General features: G+C 47.4%; 1 protein-coding gene across 1 annotated transcript in view; it reads right to left on the bottom strand.

Moving 5' to 3' along the window:
* Positions 1–21,289, bottom strand: part of LOC135900530 (uncharacterized) — a 129,001-nt gene that overhangs the window by 15,228 nt on the left and 92,484 nt on the right. The window contains exons 2-3 of the mRNA XM_070539565.1: positions 13,253–13,392; positions 1,760–1,827 (exon numbers count right to left, since the gene is read on the bottom strand). Of these exons, the coding sequence (XP_070395666.1) occupies positions 1,760–1,827; positions 13,253–13,389 (205 nt within the window). The 5' untranslated portion in view covers positions 13,390–13,392. The remainder of the gene's footprint in view (positions 1–1,759; positions 1,828–13,252; positions 13,393–21,289) is intronic.

Below are 21,289 nucleotides of genomic sequence, written 5' to 3'. Positions count from 1 at the left end.
AGCCGCGACGCTCGTCTTGCTGGCGCTTGCGGCAAAAACGCGCTATGTGGCCCCGATAGCCGCAGTAGTAGCAGATGGGACGAGGAGGACGCCACTGCGGATAGCTGGTTTGGGTAGGTGCGCTGGTAGTCATGGAAGCGATGTGAGCCGGTGTTGGTTTTGGAGGCGTCGGTGGGACGATGACTGGAGTAGCTGCGGCTACTTGTGCGTACGTCGATGGGGCCCTAGGTGTTAGAGGGTCCGTGTACGCTGCACCAGCCATGGATGCCAATTCCTCCTTGATGACATCTCGCAGATTGGTATCGGAGGCATGAGAAGGCATAGGTCCTGCTGCTAAGCCAAGATACTGGAGCTCTTCTCGAATTATTGCGCGTATCATTGCTCGTAACGTAGGGTCGTTGGCGCTAGTGTTTGCAGTGGTGTCCGGCTGCAACCGTACTGATTCCAGTTCGTCAAGGCGCTGGCAAGTAGCGACGATATCAGCGACGGTAGTGGGGTTCTGGATGGCTAAAGCATTGAAAGCAATAGCGCCGATGCCTTTGAGGATGTGGCGAACCCTGTCTGATTCGGTCATGGCTGTGTGCACGCGTCGACAAAGAGCAAGCACATCCTCGATGTACGACGTATAAGATTCACCGGGTTGTTGCTTGCGAGTGTCGAGCGTCTTTTTTGCGAGGGCAGAACGAACAGCCGGTGTGCCGAAGATTTGGCGGAGCTGCTGTGTGAAAGCACCCCAGTTCGTGAAATCAACCTCATGGTTGAAAAACCAAGTCTTCGCTACGCCTGTCAGATAAAAGGCGACGTGACGCAGCTTGGACGCATCGTCCCAACGGTTAGCCGAACTCACTCGGTCATAGTCGTCCAGCCAATCCTCGACGTCTTCACCGCGAAGTCCAGCAAACAGATGGGGATCACGCTGGTGCCCACTGACAACCCAATACGGAGCGGCTGGGGTAGTCGAGGCCGAGATGGTGGAAGTAGAAGTGCCTGTGGGCTCGTCCTGCGACATGTTGGCGGACAGCTGGCACAATCGGCGACCCGATCGAAGCTCCAGGAGGTTGAGCGGGGAGTCAGAGGACGGGGGACCGAAGAGCACACTCCACCACTTGTGACGCAGCAGTAATCACGGCTTTTATTCCGCGTCAAAAGGTTAGGCGAACCGACCACGCCCACAGCAAGGAGCACACTCGAGAGCCAGCCCCACAAGCGATGATGAAGAAGAACCCCATATGAGCCCCACATGATGATGATCATGTACAGATGACAAAGAATAGCTTATATCTCGCTACAATATTTAAGGTTTGCAAGGCGTATATTAGTTGTGTGGCATTACATTTTACCTTCGCGAGCAATTTTTATTTGATGGAATGTTGTTTCTTTCCACATCCCACTGTCCACATACATAACCGGCAGTGCCTGCGCATAGACTATATCTTTCATAATGCTTGGACCTGCATATCTGAACTATGCAGTGCTGTCCATATGGTCCAATGATGTACGGGCCTACGCACGACGCAGTGCCGTCTTGAAGTTATAAGGTTAAGCCTTCACAGTACTACTACAAAGTGCAATTGGCAATGAGATCGACGCGTGTGCTAAAAGGTGTATTCTGCACTCGTAAAAAGAAAGAGAGCTGCTACATGAAATAAACTGGCCCATTCTACATGGACGATACGCGTTCAACCTCCTTGAATGAAACACTGACACTGTTGTTAAGCTGCGCACGCAACCAGGCAGAACAAGAAGGAAGAGAACTCACCCATGCCCACTGTGAAGGTGACTGTCCCCAGTGTCTCACCTCGTGATATGCGGAACGGGATGTGCAGCCTGAAAAAAACAAAAAGCAGGGAACTAGCTTGACTTTAACTTAAAGATATTTCACTTTGCCTTCTATCAATTTTAGTGCTTGTAAACTCTAGAAGTTGTGAGATTCTTGCTGAGCATTGTCCAGTTGACCGTATCATATCGCACCTTTATGGTTTCGAGGCGCGTATCTGGATGCTAGCGCTGTCGTGGGATCTACTTACCTGTACATTCTGGCCAGAAAATAATAATTACCCGTATAAGACCCGTCCTAGTACAATACCTGCTCCTCCTTTTTGTAACAGACAAACAGACAATGAACTTTCATTGAGGTCCTGAGGGACTAGCCGGCGGAGACCCGTTGGGGCCCCCGGCTCGCCGCTGGCTGCTCCCACGTCGGAATCGGGAGGCCAAGCCTCTCCGCTCTTTCAGGGTCCCTCTGGACGGCCATGGACTCGAGCTTGAGTTCCGTACTAGATGTGGCCTCGTCCCAGTCCTGTTCGCTGGTGAAGGACGTATCCCGTAACGGAGGACTCTGCCAGAGCATATGAGATAGAGTGCTAACCTTCTCCCCACACTACGGGCACTGTGGGTCAATTTCTGGGTAACTCCTGCTCAAGCAACCTCGCGAAGGATATGACCTCCTCTGAAGCATCCTAAGCGTGATGGATTGAGATCTGCATAGATTCGGGTGTGGAGGCGGCAAGCGCCTGCGTTCCTCTTTATAATGGGATACGATCTTATGAAAGGTTAATAAGGGGCCGCTATGGCCGAGCTCCTCCGGATCCAATGTAGCCCCACCGCCGTCGCGGCGCGTTAATTCTCGCCCACGGCGGTGAGCAACCTCATTGGGGTTCGGGCGGCCCAGCAGCACGTTGTCGCCCATGTGAGCGGGGAACCATATAATATAATGCATGGGGTCACAATTATTTCTGGATTTGCTTTTCAGAATTGCCTCCCCCTGTCTCGTAACCATTCCCGAAGCGAAAGCCCTGACGGCAGTGCTTGAGTCAGTGTAGATATACGGCCTTTTTCAATCCTGTATCGCGAGCGCCACCGCCAACTGTTCTGCCACGTCGGCCGTCACAGCGCCTACCGAGGCCGCAGATAGGAGCTCGCTCTTTTCGCTGACTGCCATAACCGTGAATATAATGGAGCGCCCATATTGAGCTGCGTCCACGAAGGATTCCATGCCGACCGTTTTCTTCAAGATCGCCCTGGCACGAGCTGCTCACAAGCCCGCATTATGCTGTGGGTGAACGTTTGTAAGGAAGGGACCAATGACGTAGGTTCCTCTGGAGTTCTCGTCCAGCTGAACCGCCTCGCTGTGACTGTAACGCGGCTGCAAGCCCGCCGCCTGCAAGAGGCGCCTGCCAGCGCTGGAGCCCGAAAGCCTCAGGATCTGCGCCGCTCGTTGCGTCTCTGCGAGTTCGAGGGTGGTTTCATGAACGTCGAGCTGCATGAGCCTGTCCGTGCTCGCCGTGATCGGAATACCCAGTACCTTCTTGACGCTTTTTTGCATCAACGTGTCAAGCTTGTCCCTTTCAGTCTTAGTTCACTGCAGGGCCGAGATCACATAGTTGATGTGGCTCATAAGAAAAGCGTGATGCACACTAAGTAGGTTGTCCTCACCAAGGCTCCCCTTCTTATTGGAGACTCTCATGATTAATCTGAGAATATTCTCGGATTTGGCGGTCAGATACACAATGGTTTTGGCATTACAGCCCCTGGCATCGAGCAACAATCCTAGAACTCTAATCGAATTCATTCTGGGGATCTTCTGGCCGTCTCGCGTGTATACATCTATGGGGATCTGCTCGAGCGGCACGAGCCCCCGAACTCCCTGCCTTGCCGGTCTGTATAGTATGAGCTCTGACTTGGTCGGGGAGAGTTGGAGACCCGTGTCCTCCAGGAAGGACTGGGTCACGTCCAAGGCCTCCTGGAGCGCCTGTTCCACGGACGCCTCCGAGTCTCCCGAACTCTTGATCGTATTGTCGACGGCGTACAGTGCGTGTCCCACGTTTGGTATGGTAGCCAGCCGCTTCAAGAGTCCGTACATTGCAATGGTAAACAGGAGGGGGGAGATCTCCGCCCCTTGTGGCGTGCCTCTGTTTCCTAGGGAGAATGGTTCTAGTTTAGTCTGCCCCACCTTGACGACCGCCGTCCTGCCCCTCAGCAAGTACTCCACAAACGCGAAAAATCTACCTCCCAAGTTCAATGGTGAAATCTCATTTAAGATGAAGTCGTGCGACACGGTGTCGAAGGCTTTCGACAAGTCTAGTGTAAGAATGCCCCTGACGTGTCTAGTCCTGTTGTCAATAACCTGTCTTTTTAGCAGTAGCATGATGTCCTGCGTGGAAAGAGAAGGTCTAAACCCTACCATATTGTACGAGAACAACCCCTCGCGCTCTATGTGTTTTGAGATCTTGTTATGTATAACATGCTCGGCAACTTTACCTAAACATGACGTGAGCGAAATGGGCCGGATGTTGTCCAGGCTTGGGGGCTTTCCAGGCTTAGGAATCAGTACCACTGTCACCTGCTTCCACGAGTCCGAAACTCTACTTTCCTCCCATGCCTTCTTGATTCCCTTTGCAATGGTGCTTATGGAGCGGTCGTCCAGGTCCCTCAAAACCCGGTTGGTTATGCCATCCGGCCCAGGGGCCGACCTGCTATTGAGATTGTGGAGCACCTCCCTGATATCTGCCTGAGAAAACGGATCATCGAGCTTTGGGGCGTCCTGCCCCACGTATTGAGGGCATTCCCGTAGTTCATCCTTCCCTACCGGAAGATACTTCCTTGCCAGGTCTCCGAGAAGGGACGTATCGGAATGACCTCCCTGTTTTTGCTTATGCACAAGTATATCTATGGCGAGTCTCTGATTACCCTTGGTCTGTTTATCATCGAGCAGGTGCTTAAGAAGGTTCCATTTTCCCCACGTGCGCATTCACCCGTCTGCTGCCGAGCAGGCTACATTTCATTGTTGTCTGTTGAGCTCCCGACAATGTGCCTCTATGCTGCTATTAAGCTCCGCGATCTTCTTTCTCAGCCTACGGTTTAGCCTTTGCGTTTTCCACCTCTCCAGCACAGATCTCTTGGCCCCCAGGAGATGCGCCAGGCGCGCGTCCACCTTGGGGGTCTTAAGGTCCATGGATATATCCTTGGTGGCCCTTTCAAAGTCTCTCGTGACCTGCGCGAGTAGATCCTCCAGTGCACCGTACTCCGACTCATCTTCGTCCCATATCTTTCGGAAGAGATCCCAATCAACGTACTTAAATATCCTAAGCGGGGCCGCTCTGATCCTGATTGATAACGCTACCATGTGATGGTCGCTCCCTAAATTTTCTTGCAAGTTAGCCCAGGCTGTGTCAGTGTTTCTAACAAAAGCCAGATCTGGCATCGTGTCCCTCGAGACCGAGGTGCCTATCCTCATGGGAAAGCGGGGTCCGCCACTAGGATCAACGTGCAGTCCGTGCTCACTAAGTTCACTCCCTCCGCCGTTTGTCTATTATAAACCCAGGCCATGTGCGGGGCATTGAAGTCCCCTGCCACCATCAGAGCACTGTCACCCGCTGCGGCGACTGTCCTGTCTAGGAGTTCGCGAAAGCGCTGTCTCTGATCTGTCGGAGGGCTGTACACATTGAAGACGAATATGCTCTGTTGGATACTGCCATTAGGGATTATCTCAACCAGCTGCGCCTCCAATCTAGTGCTAGCGTCAGCTCTGCCTATTGTGATCTCGTGCTCCTGGAAGGAAATTGCCTTCTTAACCATCGTGATTACCCCTCTCCTACGGTCTCCACTCGTCGACACAACGCGGTAACCCGAGAAGGTCGCCTCCTCACAAAGGGTCTCCTGTAGGGAGCAGGAAATGTGGTTCGTCCGCTTGGCTTTCACAAACTGTTGTAGCGAGGCCTTGCGCTTCTTGAAGCTGGCGCAGTACCATTGCCACACAAATAATTTGTCTTTGTTGTCCGCCATTGTGTCTCTATTTAGTTAGCATCCCCTTGCGCGCGGTGCACTTGCCCGACACCTCGGAATCTGGATGTGCTTTCGTAACCTTACCGGCCACCTTCAGTCTGCTTACGTCAAGAAGTTTAGCCTCCATTATCCCCATTCTGCGGTTGAGGGTAGCAATGGCCTCAGACTGTTTCTTGAAGGTCTCGGATTGCTGCCCGATAGCTTCGGACTGTGTCTTAATCGCCTCCGCTTATCGATCGAAGACTTCTTCTTGATTCTTCGTACTTCTAATGCCTCGAGGTTTCGGTGGTTGACAATGAGCGCCTTTAGATCGGCGTTGCTGATCACAGGGTCCACCCGCCCGCACCACTCCCTTGCAGGTGTCATCCGATGCCGCCATGTATGCTGCGACGTCGAAGGGGCCCTCCTTCGTGTGGATCCTTTGGACTCTGGCGTAGGCGCGCGCATTCGCCTCATGCGGCGTGGAAATAACTAGGATGTTCTGGATGCCATTGGGGCACACCGTGTCATCCCGCACTTGTGTCGGCGCCAGAGCCGCAGCCATGGCCAGCGCCCGGGCGAGTATTATCAAATCCGACTTCTTTAAGTCCAGCCCCCCTCGAGGTCGGACGATGATCTTGAATTGCTCCCTCGGTAATCTGGGGAGCCTCGAGGCGTCCACAGTACGCTTCAACGCGCTCCGTGGTGCGGCAGTGCGGCTGCCGCGTTTCTCACTGTTTTTCTTCGCTTCGGGCCCCGGCATCCTCGGCTAGCCCGGCCCGGTCTTCTTCTTTTTGGCCAGCGCTGTTACCCAGCCTGGGCACTCCGCGTCCTCCGGACTAATATCCATGCCTTGAACAATCACCACGCTTTGATTGGAGGCCATAGCACCGCGTCTCGCCGCGACTCGCCGAGCGTCTGGAGCGAGCGTCTCGCCGAGCGGCCGCCGCTCTGCCGTTAGGCTGAGCGCGTTAGGTTTAGCGCCTTGCCAGTGTGGTCCACCAGCAAACAGCTCGGAGAAAAGTCACAAAAGCACCCACCAGTGAAAGTTCGGTGTTCTTAGGTTCCTTGCGACCAACCGCGTCGAATAATGCAATTGTGTAACGTGACAGCCAAAAAAACCTGCCAAAAACATTTAACACAGCGGGAGCCGATATTCAGCCGTCCGCACTGGTCGGCTCTGCTTCTGCCCCCCCTCTTTGGAATAGAAAAAAATTGCAAAAAAAGTTTTAAAGATGTAATGGCTATATTGGCATGAGGTAGAAGAACATGACTGCAGAATTAGGCCGCCGTCGACCTAGAAAGTGCTGACATCTGCCGTGCAACATACAGCAAGAGTCGCCGACGAAAACACACCCACATTAGTTGGAACGTGTTCTGCCAGCATCAGTATATCTGGCCATCGGAGAAGTGCTATGTTTCTTGTGCTTGGAAGTTCCCATACGAAGTGATCTTGGGCATTGACTTTTTGTGCGCGCATTCAGCCCTCGTCGACAGTGGTACCGGCGTCAGTTCACTTGAACTCCCTTTTGTCTGGAAGACTCTGGCGGCCACCCCTATGCGGCTGTGTTCTCTAGAGCTCGTGCAGTTATCACGCCAATCTACTACTTATGTTCATTCGAAGACCTTTCCATCTGTTGCTGAACGGAAACACGCTGCAAACCCCATTATTGACGTCCCCTTGGCACAAAATGTGACCCTACCGTCGAAATTGTCAGCAATGAAGCTTATCTGCTTGTGCTTAAATTTGGTTTGTCCACACATATTCTACCTTCTGAAATTGCGCTTGCAACATTATCACCGCTAAACTACTGTCTAATCTCCACGCTAACATCTGAAGCACCTCCAACTCCTACACGTGCCGCAGGATCCATCAGCTTGCGCACCAGTGAAATCGGCAAAATGATAGTCGCGTACCTTACACCTGCGCGCGCTCTGAGGTTCGCGTGTGCTTGCGTGGTACGGGGTTGTTTTTGATTTCGACAACCTCCAACGGCGCTTCACAACAATTGCCACGCATCGAATCGACACCGGCGACGCAAACCCTATTCATCGACGTCTGTATCGCGTTTCTTGTGCTGAACGGGCGAACATACATAGAGAGGTCAAGAAAATGGCGGAAAAAGACATTATAGTACCTTTGTGTAGCCTATGGGCATCACCAGCCGTGCTCATCAAGGCGTTTCTGTGTCGATTACAACAGCTGAAGAAGATCAATAAGAAAGACGTATGTCTGTTGCCACACATAGACGATGCCTCAACTGCCTCCACAAAGCGAGGTATTTTTAGTTCATTGACCTGCGGTGCCGCTAATGACAGGTTGCCGTGGATCCTACGGACAGCGAGAAGACTCGGTTTTTAACATCTGACGCGCTATACCAATTTAAATGTATGCTCTTCGGTCCATGCAATGCTCCAGCCATATTAGAGCGCATGCTCGATTTCCTACTTCTAGGTTTCAAATGCTCGACTGGCTTATGTTACCTAGATAACATCACTGTTTTTTAACGAAATGTTCCAGTCATATTAAGCGCCTGTCGGCCGTTCTCCAAGTGTTCCGCCCAAGTGCTCACTGAAGTGCCACTTAGGTCGCTGCAAAATCACAGGCCTCTGACCAGTCGCTCCGGATGCTTACCCTTCATTGTGTAACTTTATACCGCCACATTTTATGCCCCCAGGCTCTGAACACTTGCTTGTGCTGCCGTCTCCTATGCTTTACACTGTTCTGCAGCTGCTTCATGACGAACCCAGAGTAGGCCATTTTGTAACGTGCACTTGTGTTCACGTGCGACGTCGATTCTTTTGGCCAGGATGTTTTGTCACTGCTCACAGAAGTATGCCGGCCGCTGCGAACTGTATACCGACGGCGCGAGAGGCCACCAACGCTCCCCGCCGGCCTTCTTCAGCCCGTGGATTTCCCGGCAGAGCCATTCTTCCACGTCGGCCACAACCTGCGGAGACCCTTCCCTACATTAGCATCAGGGAGCAAAGGGGTCGGTGTCGCGATAGAGTTTGCCGCGCGGTAAGCTATGACACATGCACTTAAAAGCAACCGTTCTACTGATACTGCCGAGTTCCTTCACTATGTGATTCTGGATCACGGGGCTACTTGTAAGTTGCTCACCAATCGCAGCCTTCTTGTCCCGCGTCATTGATGACATTCCCCGCTCATGCTAAACAAACCACAAGGTGGGCGAGTGAATGCTACCATAAGCGACATGCCCTTTATGTACGTTTACGCCGACCACCCCGACTGGGATGCCACATTATTCTTTGCTACATTCGCCGAAAATTCGTCACGTCAGGATACTGCAGGTTGTTCACCATTGTATCGTCTTTTGGTGGTGAACCGACCCTACCCATGGATACTTTACTACTAGCCGCTCCACAAGAACCACCCAAGTACGCGAAAGATGCCATCGCATGGGCAACCGCTGCGGTTCATATTGTGCGTGACCACCTTACGATATCGCAGGCATCACAGAAGCGCCGCTACGATTGCCATAAGGAAGCCCACTACTCTTCTGGCTCCTTAATTCTCCTCTAGTCACCAGTTCGCAGAGTTGGACTTTTAGTGAAACATTTACCGCACTACATCGGTCCTTATCGCATTCTGAGCCGAGTCACCGACGTGACGTATTAGATTGCACCGGCCAAACCAACGGTGTCGCCTGTGCCTGGCTAGACTGATGTACGTCATATTGCTTGGCTAAAGCCGCATAACCCGTCCGCTGATCCTGCGCTCTGAGATGCTCGGGTCATGCGAGCGTTTACGCGCAGGGGTAACGCCCCGGAAGAGAAGAGAAATACTAAAGCATTAGGCTGGCACCAATGCAGAAGAGGTAGATGTTGTTCCTTGCCATCTTTGCTGCTTGATCAGCTATGCCTATGCCGGATCAGCTGCTGGATCATCCTGTAGGGGTCCCGGGAGATGCAGAAAAGGCAGGCAACGATGAGGTGGATAGATTCGCTCGAAGGTATACAATCCGAGCACCCGAACAATCCATACTCGAAAGACCACCACCATCTATTCCAAATGAATATCGGCTTTATTGGCACACTAAAGGGGATTCAGAATACGATATCTTCCCCCCATAAAAATCCCTCACGAAGGCAGAGGCCACTAATTAGAAACGTTTCCAGACTGAACATTCAGCTCAAACCTACTCAGTGAAATGTAACACACAAGATACGTAACAAAGTGCCTGGGGTGCGGTCAAACGTCCACCTTATATCCCACTACATGCGAATGCCAACATATAACAGCAGTCTCCATAATCATAAATCGAAGTGCGGAGCGATGCTGGCATTGCTGGCCAGCGACCGTTGCAAGGACCAAATTGGTCTGGTGCAGCGGCACAGAAGACAGCTGAGGCCGTTGTAGCCTTGGACAAAGGGCCCTACACCTGCTAAATCCTGTCAAGAGTATCCAAGCAGACACTGATGGACTACCACAAGAGCCTGTAAAGAGAGAGCAAGGCGTATTTTTGATGACAGTGATAATGATCGTGGCTGCTGATACGCTTGTGCTACACGCCTTACTTGTAAATATTTCAAATTTTACATTTTTGGGCAACATACTATAGAGCATTAAGCATACGACATATCGTTAGTAAGTTTATTTTCATTTATTTTATTTTATTTATTTGAGTACCGTAAGGGCCCGTTAGGGCATTACATAGCGGAGGGGGGGGGGCGAAAAGTTCAAGCGTAAGTGGAAGATGTACGATGCCAATATTATATGAAGGAGTTAGGAACAATAAAAAAAGACCTAAACGTCGAGCAGAAACAAACAAAATAGAAAAAAAGAAAGAAAGAAATGAGAAACGGAGTTTATACAATATCTGGTACCGTGAAAAAAGAATCTAAAATGCGGAGTTAACAACGAATACCCATCAGAACACGAGTGCAAAGACACAATTGAATGATGATTTCGGTAAAAAACCTACACAAATACATATCAGGTGAAACGGAATGAATTTTATACAATGCCAAGCACATGAAAACATTGTTTCAGTAAATATTCAAGCAAATGTTAATTCGGACAGGTCGATACACTCTAAAAAAGATTGCACTGCTACATGAAATGATGATGATTCCGTAAGCGAGGCAATGTTTGAAGGTGGTGAGTTCCATTCGGCGATAGATAAAACTAGAGGTGAATGTTGATAAGCATTAGTTCCGGCAAATATAGGTTTTACTTTATGAACATGGTCTGTGCGGGTAAGGATGTGGGGAGCGGGGAAAATATGGGCTCGAGCGAATGCAATGTTGCTGTGGTAAAAGCTATGGAAGAAGGATAACCGTAATAATTTCCTGCGCATGTCAAGTGAAGGGAGATCGAGTAATTTCTTGAAGGCGGACACACTTTGATATCGAGATTATGAAGTTAAGATGGACCGCGCAGCTTTATTTTGAACTGATTCGAGTAGGTTCCTGAGATTAGAGTGATGGCAGTGCCAAATTGTGGACGCATATTCTAAAGAGGGCCTAACAAGAGAACCGTGTGCGCGAAGTCTGGTACCTGTGTACGCAAGGTGTCATCATCATCATCATCAGCCTGGTTACGCCCACTGCAGGGCAAAGGCCTCTCCCATATTTCTCCAACAACCCCGGTCATGTACTAATTGTGGCCATGCCGTCCCTGCAAACTTCTTAACCTCATCCGCCCACCTAACTTTCTGCCGTCCCCTGCTACGCTTCCCTTCCCTTGGAATCCATTCCGTAACCCTTAATGACCATCGGTTATCTTCCCTCCTCATTACATGTCCTGCCCATGCCCATTTCTTTTTCTTGATTTCAACTAAGATATCATTAACTCGCGTTTGTTCCCTCACCCAATCTGCTCTTTTCTTATCCCTTAACGTTACACCTATCATTCTTCTTTCCATAGCTCGTTGCGTCGTCCTCAATTTAAGTAGAACCCTTTTCGTAAGCCTCCAGGTTTCTGCCCCGTACGTGAGTACTGGTAAGACACAGCTGTTATAAACTTTCCTCTTGAGGGATAATGGCAATCTGCTGTTCATGATCTGAGAATGCCTGCCAAACGCACCCCAGCCCATTCTTATTCTTCTGATTGTTTCAGTCTCATGATCCGGATATGCGGTCACTACCTGGTCTAGGTAGATGTATTCCCTTACCACTTCCAGTGCCTCGCTACATATCGTAAACTGCTGTTGTCTTCCCGACACTGTTAATCATTACTTTAGTTTTCTGCAGATTAATTTTTAGACCCACTCTTCTGCTTTGCCTCTCCAAGGTGTAAGGTGTTGGCCTCGCAAGGTGTAAGTGCCGTTTAAGGTAACCATGTTTTTGTATTCTTTTCTGGTGATGTGTTCAATGTGAGCATTCCAGCTTCAGTCTTTTCTGAAAATAATACGTTTTAGCTATATCATAACTACCGGAGTTATGATATATTATTAAAGTGTGGTTCTTGTGAATTACTTCAGTGTAATGATGATTTTATCTTAACACCGAAATAACAGATGTGCGTTGGTACTGAGCACACATGCGCGTGGTACTATACGCAATGCGTGCAGAAGGTCATCAATTCATGCATGTGTTTGAATTCTTTTGAATTTATGCAAACCATAAATGCTTCCGGGTGTAAAGCCTGCGTTATAGAATGAACGCGATAAATATAGATGCGTGTATTCGTTTTCGATTGTGATTGGATATTGTAGTGAATCTTCCCACTTCCGTTTAATTTGTATACTTGTATTTTCTGTTGATGTGATGTACTGTGAGCTGGCGCAGTAGACGTGTTGGCACACCAAGCCTATAACGGCAAACGCTGATTTTTTCCACCGAGGAGTTGGTTCTGGGCAATCTAGCTGGCGCTCTCGATTCTCGACAAGCCGCTAGGTGAGTATTTGCAACCACGCCGTTTCAGACGGGATGGTAATAAATCGCCATGAGCAGCAGCAAGTCGTCATTGCAGGACGTATGGTCTCCTATGAGATCTTCGCTGTCACGAGTACATATATACTCTGGACTTTATCTGCGCATGATAAAGATTTTTGGGTGGCAATAAAATGTGGTTGAGCCTTCTCGGCGCATAAACCAAATCACTGTGCCAACTATATTTTTCCCCGATAATGCGCTTTAGTGATAGATTTTTCATTCAGTTGTACGCCGCCGCGATCTTGAGGAAGCTACCGCAAGCAAAGAAAGGCGAAGCCTACCAAGCGCAGACGTCGACCCTGCACTCCTTACCTGGAAATTTAAGTTCACTGGACTGCTCGAACACAGTGAAACCCTTGACACTTGTGGGCGCTTTTCGCCCATTGTTAGCAAATTCCACAAGGTATACCTGTCGAGGTGGCTAATGCTGTTCGCTTTTAGTGCAAACAGAAACGGTCTCCTATAAACGAGTAGAGCGTTTGATCGGGCTGTTGAAAGAGCACTGCCTGTCGCCGCCCCATGCTTGCTCCGGCGCTTACGTATTCGACGTCAGTACATAGGAATAAAGGTCAGTCAAAGAACATACCCGGATGAAAAGAAGTCGAACATGTATGTTGCTGCCTGTGCTTCGACATCGATATCTGTGCGATGTGCTGCGAGGCATTCGAATATGGTATCGTTGTCAGAGTCCGATATGGCCACAACGTTCTCGAATTTCTCCATCACCTGCGAGACAAGAAGATTCACTCAACGGCTGAGGTTTCTCAAGCACTAAAGGAGCGCCGGGAAAATCACGGCAAGGAAAATTCTTTGCGAAAGGATTTATATAGCTGACGGTGGCATGCAGCCGAAAGGGCTCAATGTAGAGGATTAACCTTTATACGCTTTCGCTATTCTACTCTTTCACTTGCGTAATTTTACTTGAAAGAAACCTTACCAAATTATGTATTTTAATTAGTGCTGCAACAACACAAATTACATTTTTTCAATTTTTTGCTGTAATATAGTAAACCACAAGAGCAAAATATTTATTGAAATAACGTTCGAAAGTGCCTGTAACATGAAGCACTGCTACATTGCGTATAAAGGAATAAAACCGATGTGATTATCGATAGACTTCATAAAGTTTAGCATGAAGTCTATTTGGACATATTTAAATAAATTCTGCTTGAACTTCGGACTCTGACTTTTCAAGGCGGTGTGCTCATCCCGGCGAGCCAAGCTAAACAAGGTAAGATCAGAGTTTTACTGGATTAGCAATTCACGGTAAAAATAAAGGTATTCTCTCTCTCTAATGGTGGACGAACATAGGGGTCACTAGATATAAAGACTTCAATTCATAATTCATGCTGTAACCACCGATAATGATGTGTGAAATAATCCGACAATGAAACCGTCCAAAATTACTTGCCTACAAGGATAAATCATTGCCTGAAGTTCGAGAAGGACATTCCAAAGCTCACTTCCATGGAAATAGCACAGTTACTAATTTAGACGAGGGACACGAGTGGTATGTATGTTATGGCTGACATTTACACTATGCTAACAAATATCTCCTATAATGTTTCTTCACGAGCATGCACCATATGCTTGAGGTTATTATTCATATCATTATTATTATTGTTTCGCTGCCAACCTAATTGCGCTAAACTCCTGTCTCTGTCAAACTCCTTCACGATAGCCTCACCTGCCCCGAACTGCTTGGGTGTGTAATGTTTAGGATACCACGTAAGATTACCAGAGAACATAAAATTTTCGATGTTCCTGCCTGTCAGCAACACTCGAGCGGCCACAGAATACATTCTTTAAAACTATAATATTCGTGAATTTAGTATTATTCATAACTCACTCTGATTAATCTGGAAAGAGCGTAGGTTAGGGCGTCTTGGTATTCATTAACTGATGTTCTTAATCTTTTAATTAATCTTTAATTCTTTAATCAATCCTTAAACTTAATCTTTTCCGAGCTTTGCGTAGTTGAGTCATAATTTCAGATATTGTTCAACTGCCCTTCTCCTCTTTTTTCTTTTGTATTTACTTTGTGCCTTGTTGTTTGTACGCTTCTTTTCAGGATTGGTCTGTGTACTCATTGCTTTCTTTACTTATATTTCTCTGCCGTTTCCTTAATATATGCGTGCGCCAGCATTCCCACCTCATGGTTGTTCCACTGCATGGTAAACAAATGGTTGATAAATAATAATAATAATAATAATAATAATAATAATAATAATAATAATAATAATAATAATAATAATAATAATAATAATAATAATAATAATAATAATAATAATAATAAATCACATGTGCTTATTAAAGTGTCCAGGAACATCCTAGAGGGTATTCGTGCTGGCGCACTTGGCAAAACAATGCACAACAAAAACAGGTCACACGCCTACACATATGCACATATAACACACACGCACGCATGAACTCGATAATTTCACTAATACAGATTTTCATAGCGCATAAAATGCGTACACGAAGAAAATGCAAAGCAGAAGTCGAAAAACAGAAGAGGATTACCGAATGACGGAGCACACAACGGATGAGGGTCTTTGTTAATTTAGTGCAACTCCTCTGTTACTCTTTTCAGGGCAATATTAAAATTGGGGTGCGTGAAGATATCCAGGTGCTCATATTGGGCGTTATATGTCACCTGCATTCTAGAAAGATGGTCACGAAAGTGCGAAGGCTGAAAGGCGCACAGTTTTCTTGAGGTTTTCTGCGGTACGCACAAGCGCACATTAGAACGTAACGTTGAGCAGCAGATATCTTGTGTACAAATTTTCGGTGAAAAACCAACGTATGACTGGTTGTGTCTAGGGGTGAGGGGAGGTAATGTGATTGCCTTTGATATTGCTAGTTCTAGGGAGATTGCAGGCTTATGAGAGAATCGATCTTCAATTATGGATGCGAACTTTTTCTGCACACTTTCCAGGAGTTCACAATTTGGTCTATAGTCGGGATAATTCAGAAGGCAGCGGCCGTTGCCCCTCAAAGGCGGATGCATACGATTCTCCACCGATGGACGCGCACCCCAGACTGACGTCATCAGCCGTAAGGCCGGTAACCCCGCCGACGGAGAACATAGCAGCCGCGCTTCGAACAGGACCGAGTTGTGTCAGCTGCACTATTTCTTTAGTCGCGAAACCAATTAGCGGCCGCGGTTCGGTCATCTGGGTGGGGCCTCTCCTGCCTTTGGAAATTGTACCCGCTGTACAAGTGCTGGCCCAAAGAACGGAGCTGTAATCAAGAAATGGAAGGCACACGCTCTTATATCAATTTACAATTGGCCCGGGTTGTTTGAAGGATCTCGTCACATGGCAGACTGCACCGAGCATGCTTGCTATCTGGTCTCGAGCGTTGGGAGAGAAACTCGGAGAGCTGTCAAAGTACACGCCAGGGTATTTAATTCCCTGAGCTCTTGGCAGCAGAACGTCTTTCACGGTAGTGTAAATACGATCCTGTGAGTCTTCCGCGTTAAGCTTACGATTTTCGTTTTTGATGCGTTTATGACCAGCTTCTTTCGAGGATACCATTGCGCATAAATCTGCGATGTCTTTCTGATCAAACTTTTTTTGCGACTTTGAAATGTTTCACGTCATCGCCCCATAACATAACTGAGGAGATTTTAATGACTGCCGTAACGTCGTTAACGCACAGCGAGAAAAGAAGAGGGCCTGGGCGAGACCCTTGAGGAACTGCGCTTGTAGCTGAATGAAGTTCTGACGAATGATCCTTTACGCTAACGTAGCAGTACCAATGGTGTAGCTAGCCTCTTATCAGCGCTGCGACAGTGTGGTGAAAATCAAGTTGTGTCAACTTCTGAAAGAGCATATTGTGGCATACAAAATATAACGCCAAACAGAAGTTAAAATAAATGGCACCCAGCTTCACTTTCTTATTCGCTGCTTGAGAGGCATGAGTCATGAGCCTAACGAGGTTGGTAGTTGTGGTACGTCCCGATATGAAACCAAGCTACGGAGGAAGGGCTGTACTTTTATTAGAAGATGAAATTTCCGTGTGCAAAGTTGATTAAAATAATTTAGATGCTGCGCATAGGAGAGAAATAGGCCTATAATACTCGCAGTAGGTATTTACCATGATCATAATCATCAGCCGATTTTGTGTCCACTGCAGGACGAAGGCTTCGCCTTACGATCTCCAATGCCCCTGTCCAGCGCCAACCGATTCCAACTAGCGCCTGCGAATTCCTTACATTGATCATACAACCTAGTGTTCTGCCGTCCTCGGCTGCACTGCTCTTTTCTTAGCACCCATTCTTTAAGCATACGCAGTACATGACCTGCCCAGCTCCATTTTTTTCTAATAACGTCATTTAGAATATCCGCTATACACGTTTGCTCTCTGATCCAAACCGCTTTCTTTCTGTCTCTTAACGTTATGGCTAACATTCTTGGTTCCATCGCTCTGTGCACAGTCAATAACTTGTTCTCAAGAGCTTCTTTGTCAGTCTCCAAGTCTCTGCCCCATATGTCAGCACCGGTTAAATGCACTGATTATACACCTTCCTTTTCAATGACAATGGTAAGTTCACAGTGAGGAATTGACAATGCCTGTCGCATGCGCTCCAACCCAGTTTTATTCTTCTGTCAATTTCCTTCTCAAGATCAGTATACCCTGTCGGTAATTGACCTAGGAAAACGTACTTCTTCACATACTCGAGAGGCTGAACGGCGATCTTGAACTCGCGTTCCCTTGTCCGGCTATTAATCCTCTTTATCTTCTGAATAATAATCTTCCGACCCACTCTTACAGTCTCTCGGTTAGGGTCCTCAGTCATTTGTCGTAACTCGTCCCACTGACAATCTAATCTGCAAATCGAAGCTTGCTAAGATATTCGCCGGTGATAATCACTGCTAAGCCTTCCCAGTTTAGCAGCTTTAGTACTTCCATGCGAGCAGTGAATAGAATTGGATAGATTGGTGTCCTTGTCTGACTCCTTTCTTTATATGTATCTTCATACTTTTGTGAAAAATTAAGGTAGCTGTGGAATCTCTGTAGGTATTTTCCAAGTTCCTTAAGTAAGCGTCCTGTACTCCTTAATTACGTAATGCCTCTATGACTGCTGGTATCTCTACTCAATGCATTTTCGTAATCTGAAAGCCATATAGAGAGGCTTATTGTACTCTGCGGCTTCCTCGATTACCTGATTGATGGCATGGATGGGATCCGCTGTAGACTATCCGTGCTTGAAAGTTATTACCCCGGATTTAAACACGGAAACAACCCGCGCTGTTTTGCGAACGTTTGGAAACGTATTCGCCTTTAAAGCCGGATTAGAAATACAAATAAGCACTGGAACAAGCATGTTCTAACTATAGCAGGTGGAATGTCGTAAGGCCCACACGAAAAAATGACAACCATTCCACTCTTCGAAGGTCGAATGGCAGCGAAAGCTGACGACAGTCAAAGCTCTCAAACGAAAAGCAGTCATTTGAAGTGATGTCTTTGAAGTCTCTCATTATGGGAGTTTATGTGTATGAATGGATGATTTAGTAAAGACTATGCTTGAGGTTCGTTTGGGACCCTTTATTTTGTCAGGGTAGTCATGATTGCTTCATGATCACGGTCATATACACTTAGTGGTTCGACTGCCACCGCAGAGGTGTTCTTGGCCTCAATACATTTGCAGCAGTCGTGACTAGCCAAGGACGAACAACCGTAGCAGCATCTATACACACGAAATCGGTTGCAACGGCCGAAGCTGTGGCCATAGCCCTTGCTATACGCGCCGCGGAATCTAAGGGCCAATCGGCCTACGTGCTGACAGACTCGCAGGACGCCTGCCGCCTCTTCCTTTGGGGGGGGGGGGGGGGGGGCTTTACCGGGCTGCGTCTTCCGCATCCTAGGAACGAACCTCACCATGGATCATTGCGTGACCTGGTGCCCGGCGCACACAGGGATAGCGGGGAACGAACGGGCGGACCGCTTGGCTCGAGGCATGACAGGCCGAGCCGCGGGCCACACCGCCACACCGCTCGACACCCAGTGCGCCAAGAGAAATCCTCGAATTACAACGGCTAAGTGGGCGAACCAAAGCCCTTCCTCACCCAGACCTAGACAGGAGGCAAGCACGGGACTGGCGCCGCCTGCAAACAAACACTTTCCCACATTTATACAGGCTACACAAAATGTACCCAGACAAATACAGCAACACATGCCCGTGGTGCGAAGGAACACCGACATTGGAACACATAACATTCCAGTGCGGGTCATGTCCGGCGGCTGCCACCTCGCCGCTGCTAGACAACACTCTACATAAGTGGTCGTGGGAGGCGCGACTCGAGGAAGTGGAATTGGGAAGCCAACTGGCGACCCTTGACCAGGCCCGGCGAGCCGCTGTAACCAGTGGGGCCCTGGAGGAGGGGCTCCACCCACCATAACCAAACAGTCTCTGTTACAATAAACGTTTACTCTCTCTCTCTCTGGCTAGAATCAAATAAATGCACGTCCGGTGATGCGTGGTAGGTATCATGGCGGTTACAGTAACATTGCACGTCAAGTTATTCCAACATGTATTGCGTGAACCATTTCTTGTATGGCTTAGAAGCGTCCATGTTGAAGTCTCTGTTGATGATCACAGGTGGGTTATCATCCTTTCTAACCCATTGTAAATACGTGATCACAAACTCTTTGGTTTCGGACTTTGAAGTAATGGGCGAGATTGTTGTTTTCGTTCAGCATCGTGGGAACGTTCTTCGTGGGTGGTCTTTTCGCGCCGGGGCCGTTAACATTCTCGTTGCTCCGGCGCTCCTTGTACGCATGTTGTTTTTCGGGTGTACACATTAAACGTGTCCGCCCCATCGATAACGTAGTTTTTGAATGGCTCACACCTCCTTAATCAATGGCTCACATCCCCGTAGAAACGGCCACCCAATCACGACGACGGAAGATAATTCTACACTGGAATGATGAGCGGCAACGGAGACAGCTGTGGAAGACGACGACGCTCGCGCCTTCGCTGATGAAAGTTTGTTTGCACAACGGAGCCAGCTGTGAAGACCATGACGACGACGAACGCGCGTGCAGTGGCACTAATGCGTTCGCACGGTTGGCACCGAGAAGATTTAAGGGCTTTTTGAAAAATTTGTACCAAACATTTTTGCACAAACATCTGTTCTTACCCGTGTGCCTGTGACCTCTTTGTGTCCCATGTGCGACATGAATAGTTCAAGGGCGCCGTACAGGTTCCCGAGTGCACAGGGGTATGCGCAATTGAGCTTGGACCATTTCTGCACTATTACCAGGATCGGTCCAAATGATTTTTTTTTCTGTTGCCGGACGCCGGAAAAAACTACGGAAGATTAGTGATATACTGACTTTGCTGTGAAAAAAAATTTGTGTAAGCCTTTAAAGCTTTTAAAAACAAGTACCTCTGAAATCGATAGGTTAGAGTCCAGGGAAGGGTCATCGAACAGCTCACTAACTCCATCACTCTACCCTTCACCGTACACAGTCCCGAATTGTAGGGCAAATGCACCCGCTACGTCTAAAACAAGTTAGCCGTCACCTTTAACTAAAAAGATATCTTGTTTCGCATTGTCGGATGATTGTTCACAAACGTGTCTCTAAAAAGGCAGAATTTCTGTGTTAGCTATTAAACGTGCTTTACAGATGGAACATCCTCGCTTGTAAAGACGATTAGAGAGTACCCTGTACTTTTTAAAAACAATATGCCAGCGTTCTTGATTTGTACGCTGTGCCTTCCTTTCAGCGAGGCCGTTAAGCTGTAAAGCTGGTTCCAATTCAACACAAAACCATTGGGGAAATTTAGAGCGTTTAGCGCCGTTTAGTGGTACAAGCTTCTCTATGCCGTCGTGAATAATATTCTTGCATGCTATGAATTGGTCCCTAAGATGTATTAGTTTTGCAACTAAAGACAACAACAACAACAACAACAACAACAACAGTAATAATAATAATAATAATAATAATAATAATAATAATAATAATAATAATAATAATAATAATAATAATAATAATAATAATAATAATAATAATAATAATAATAATTTTTATTGCCACAAAAGAATACAAAACAACATTAACAGGCCGGTCTAACACTCAGTTGGCTTATAGTACCATGCCTAGGAATATGACAGACATGGCTAGAAAAATATGCATAAATTCAAGAGACATGCAGAATAAAGAAATAAAACAAATTAGGAAGAAATTAAATAGAACAAGATATCATTTGGTTTATCTAATTAAAACAAATGAGGTTGAAGAAGTACATATTGTGATGGAAAAAGGTTCTGTAGGTTAATTTCAACATTTCTGCGTTAATAATTCTTTCAGCCTGCTTTTAGATGTCGCGTTAAAAATTTAGTCAGTAAATCTGGCAATAATAATAATAATAATAATAATAATAATAATAATAATAATAATAATAATAATAATAATAATAATAATAATAATAATAATAATAATGTTGCTTCAGTGTATCGCGCGTTCCACAAGAGTGTTTACCTCTTTGGGTACTGTTCATTTTTCGAAGACATAATTGCTGTGTTGCTGTGGCTGCCAAAGAAAAGAAAAGCGATACCAAAGATATCCGCAAGCCACCCAGCAGGGCTTTTTTCCTTGGCTCCTTTTACAA

Source organism: Dermacentor albipictus, chromosome 5 (genome assembly GCF_038994185.2).
Source record: "Dermacentor albipictus isolate Rhodes 1998 colony chromosome 5, USDA_Dalb.pri_finalv2, whole genome shotgun sequence".
Lineage (NCBI taxonomy): Eukaryota > Metazoa > Arthropoda > Arachnida > Ixodida > Ixodidae > Dermacentor > Dermacentor albipictus.
The sequence above is the reverse complement of the archived record's forward strand: the minus strand, read 5'-3'. Positions and strand labels throughout refer to the sequence as shown.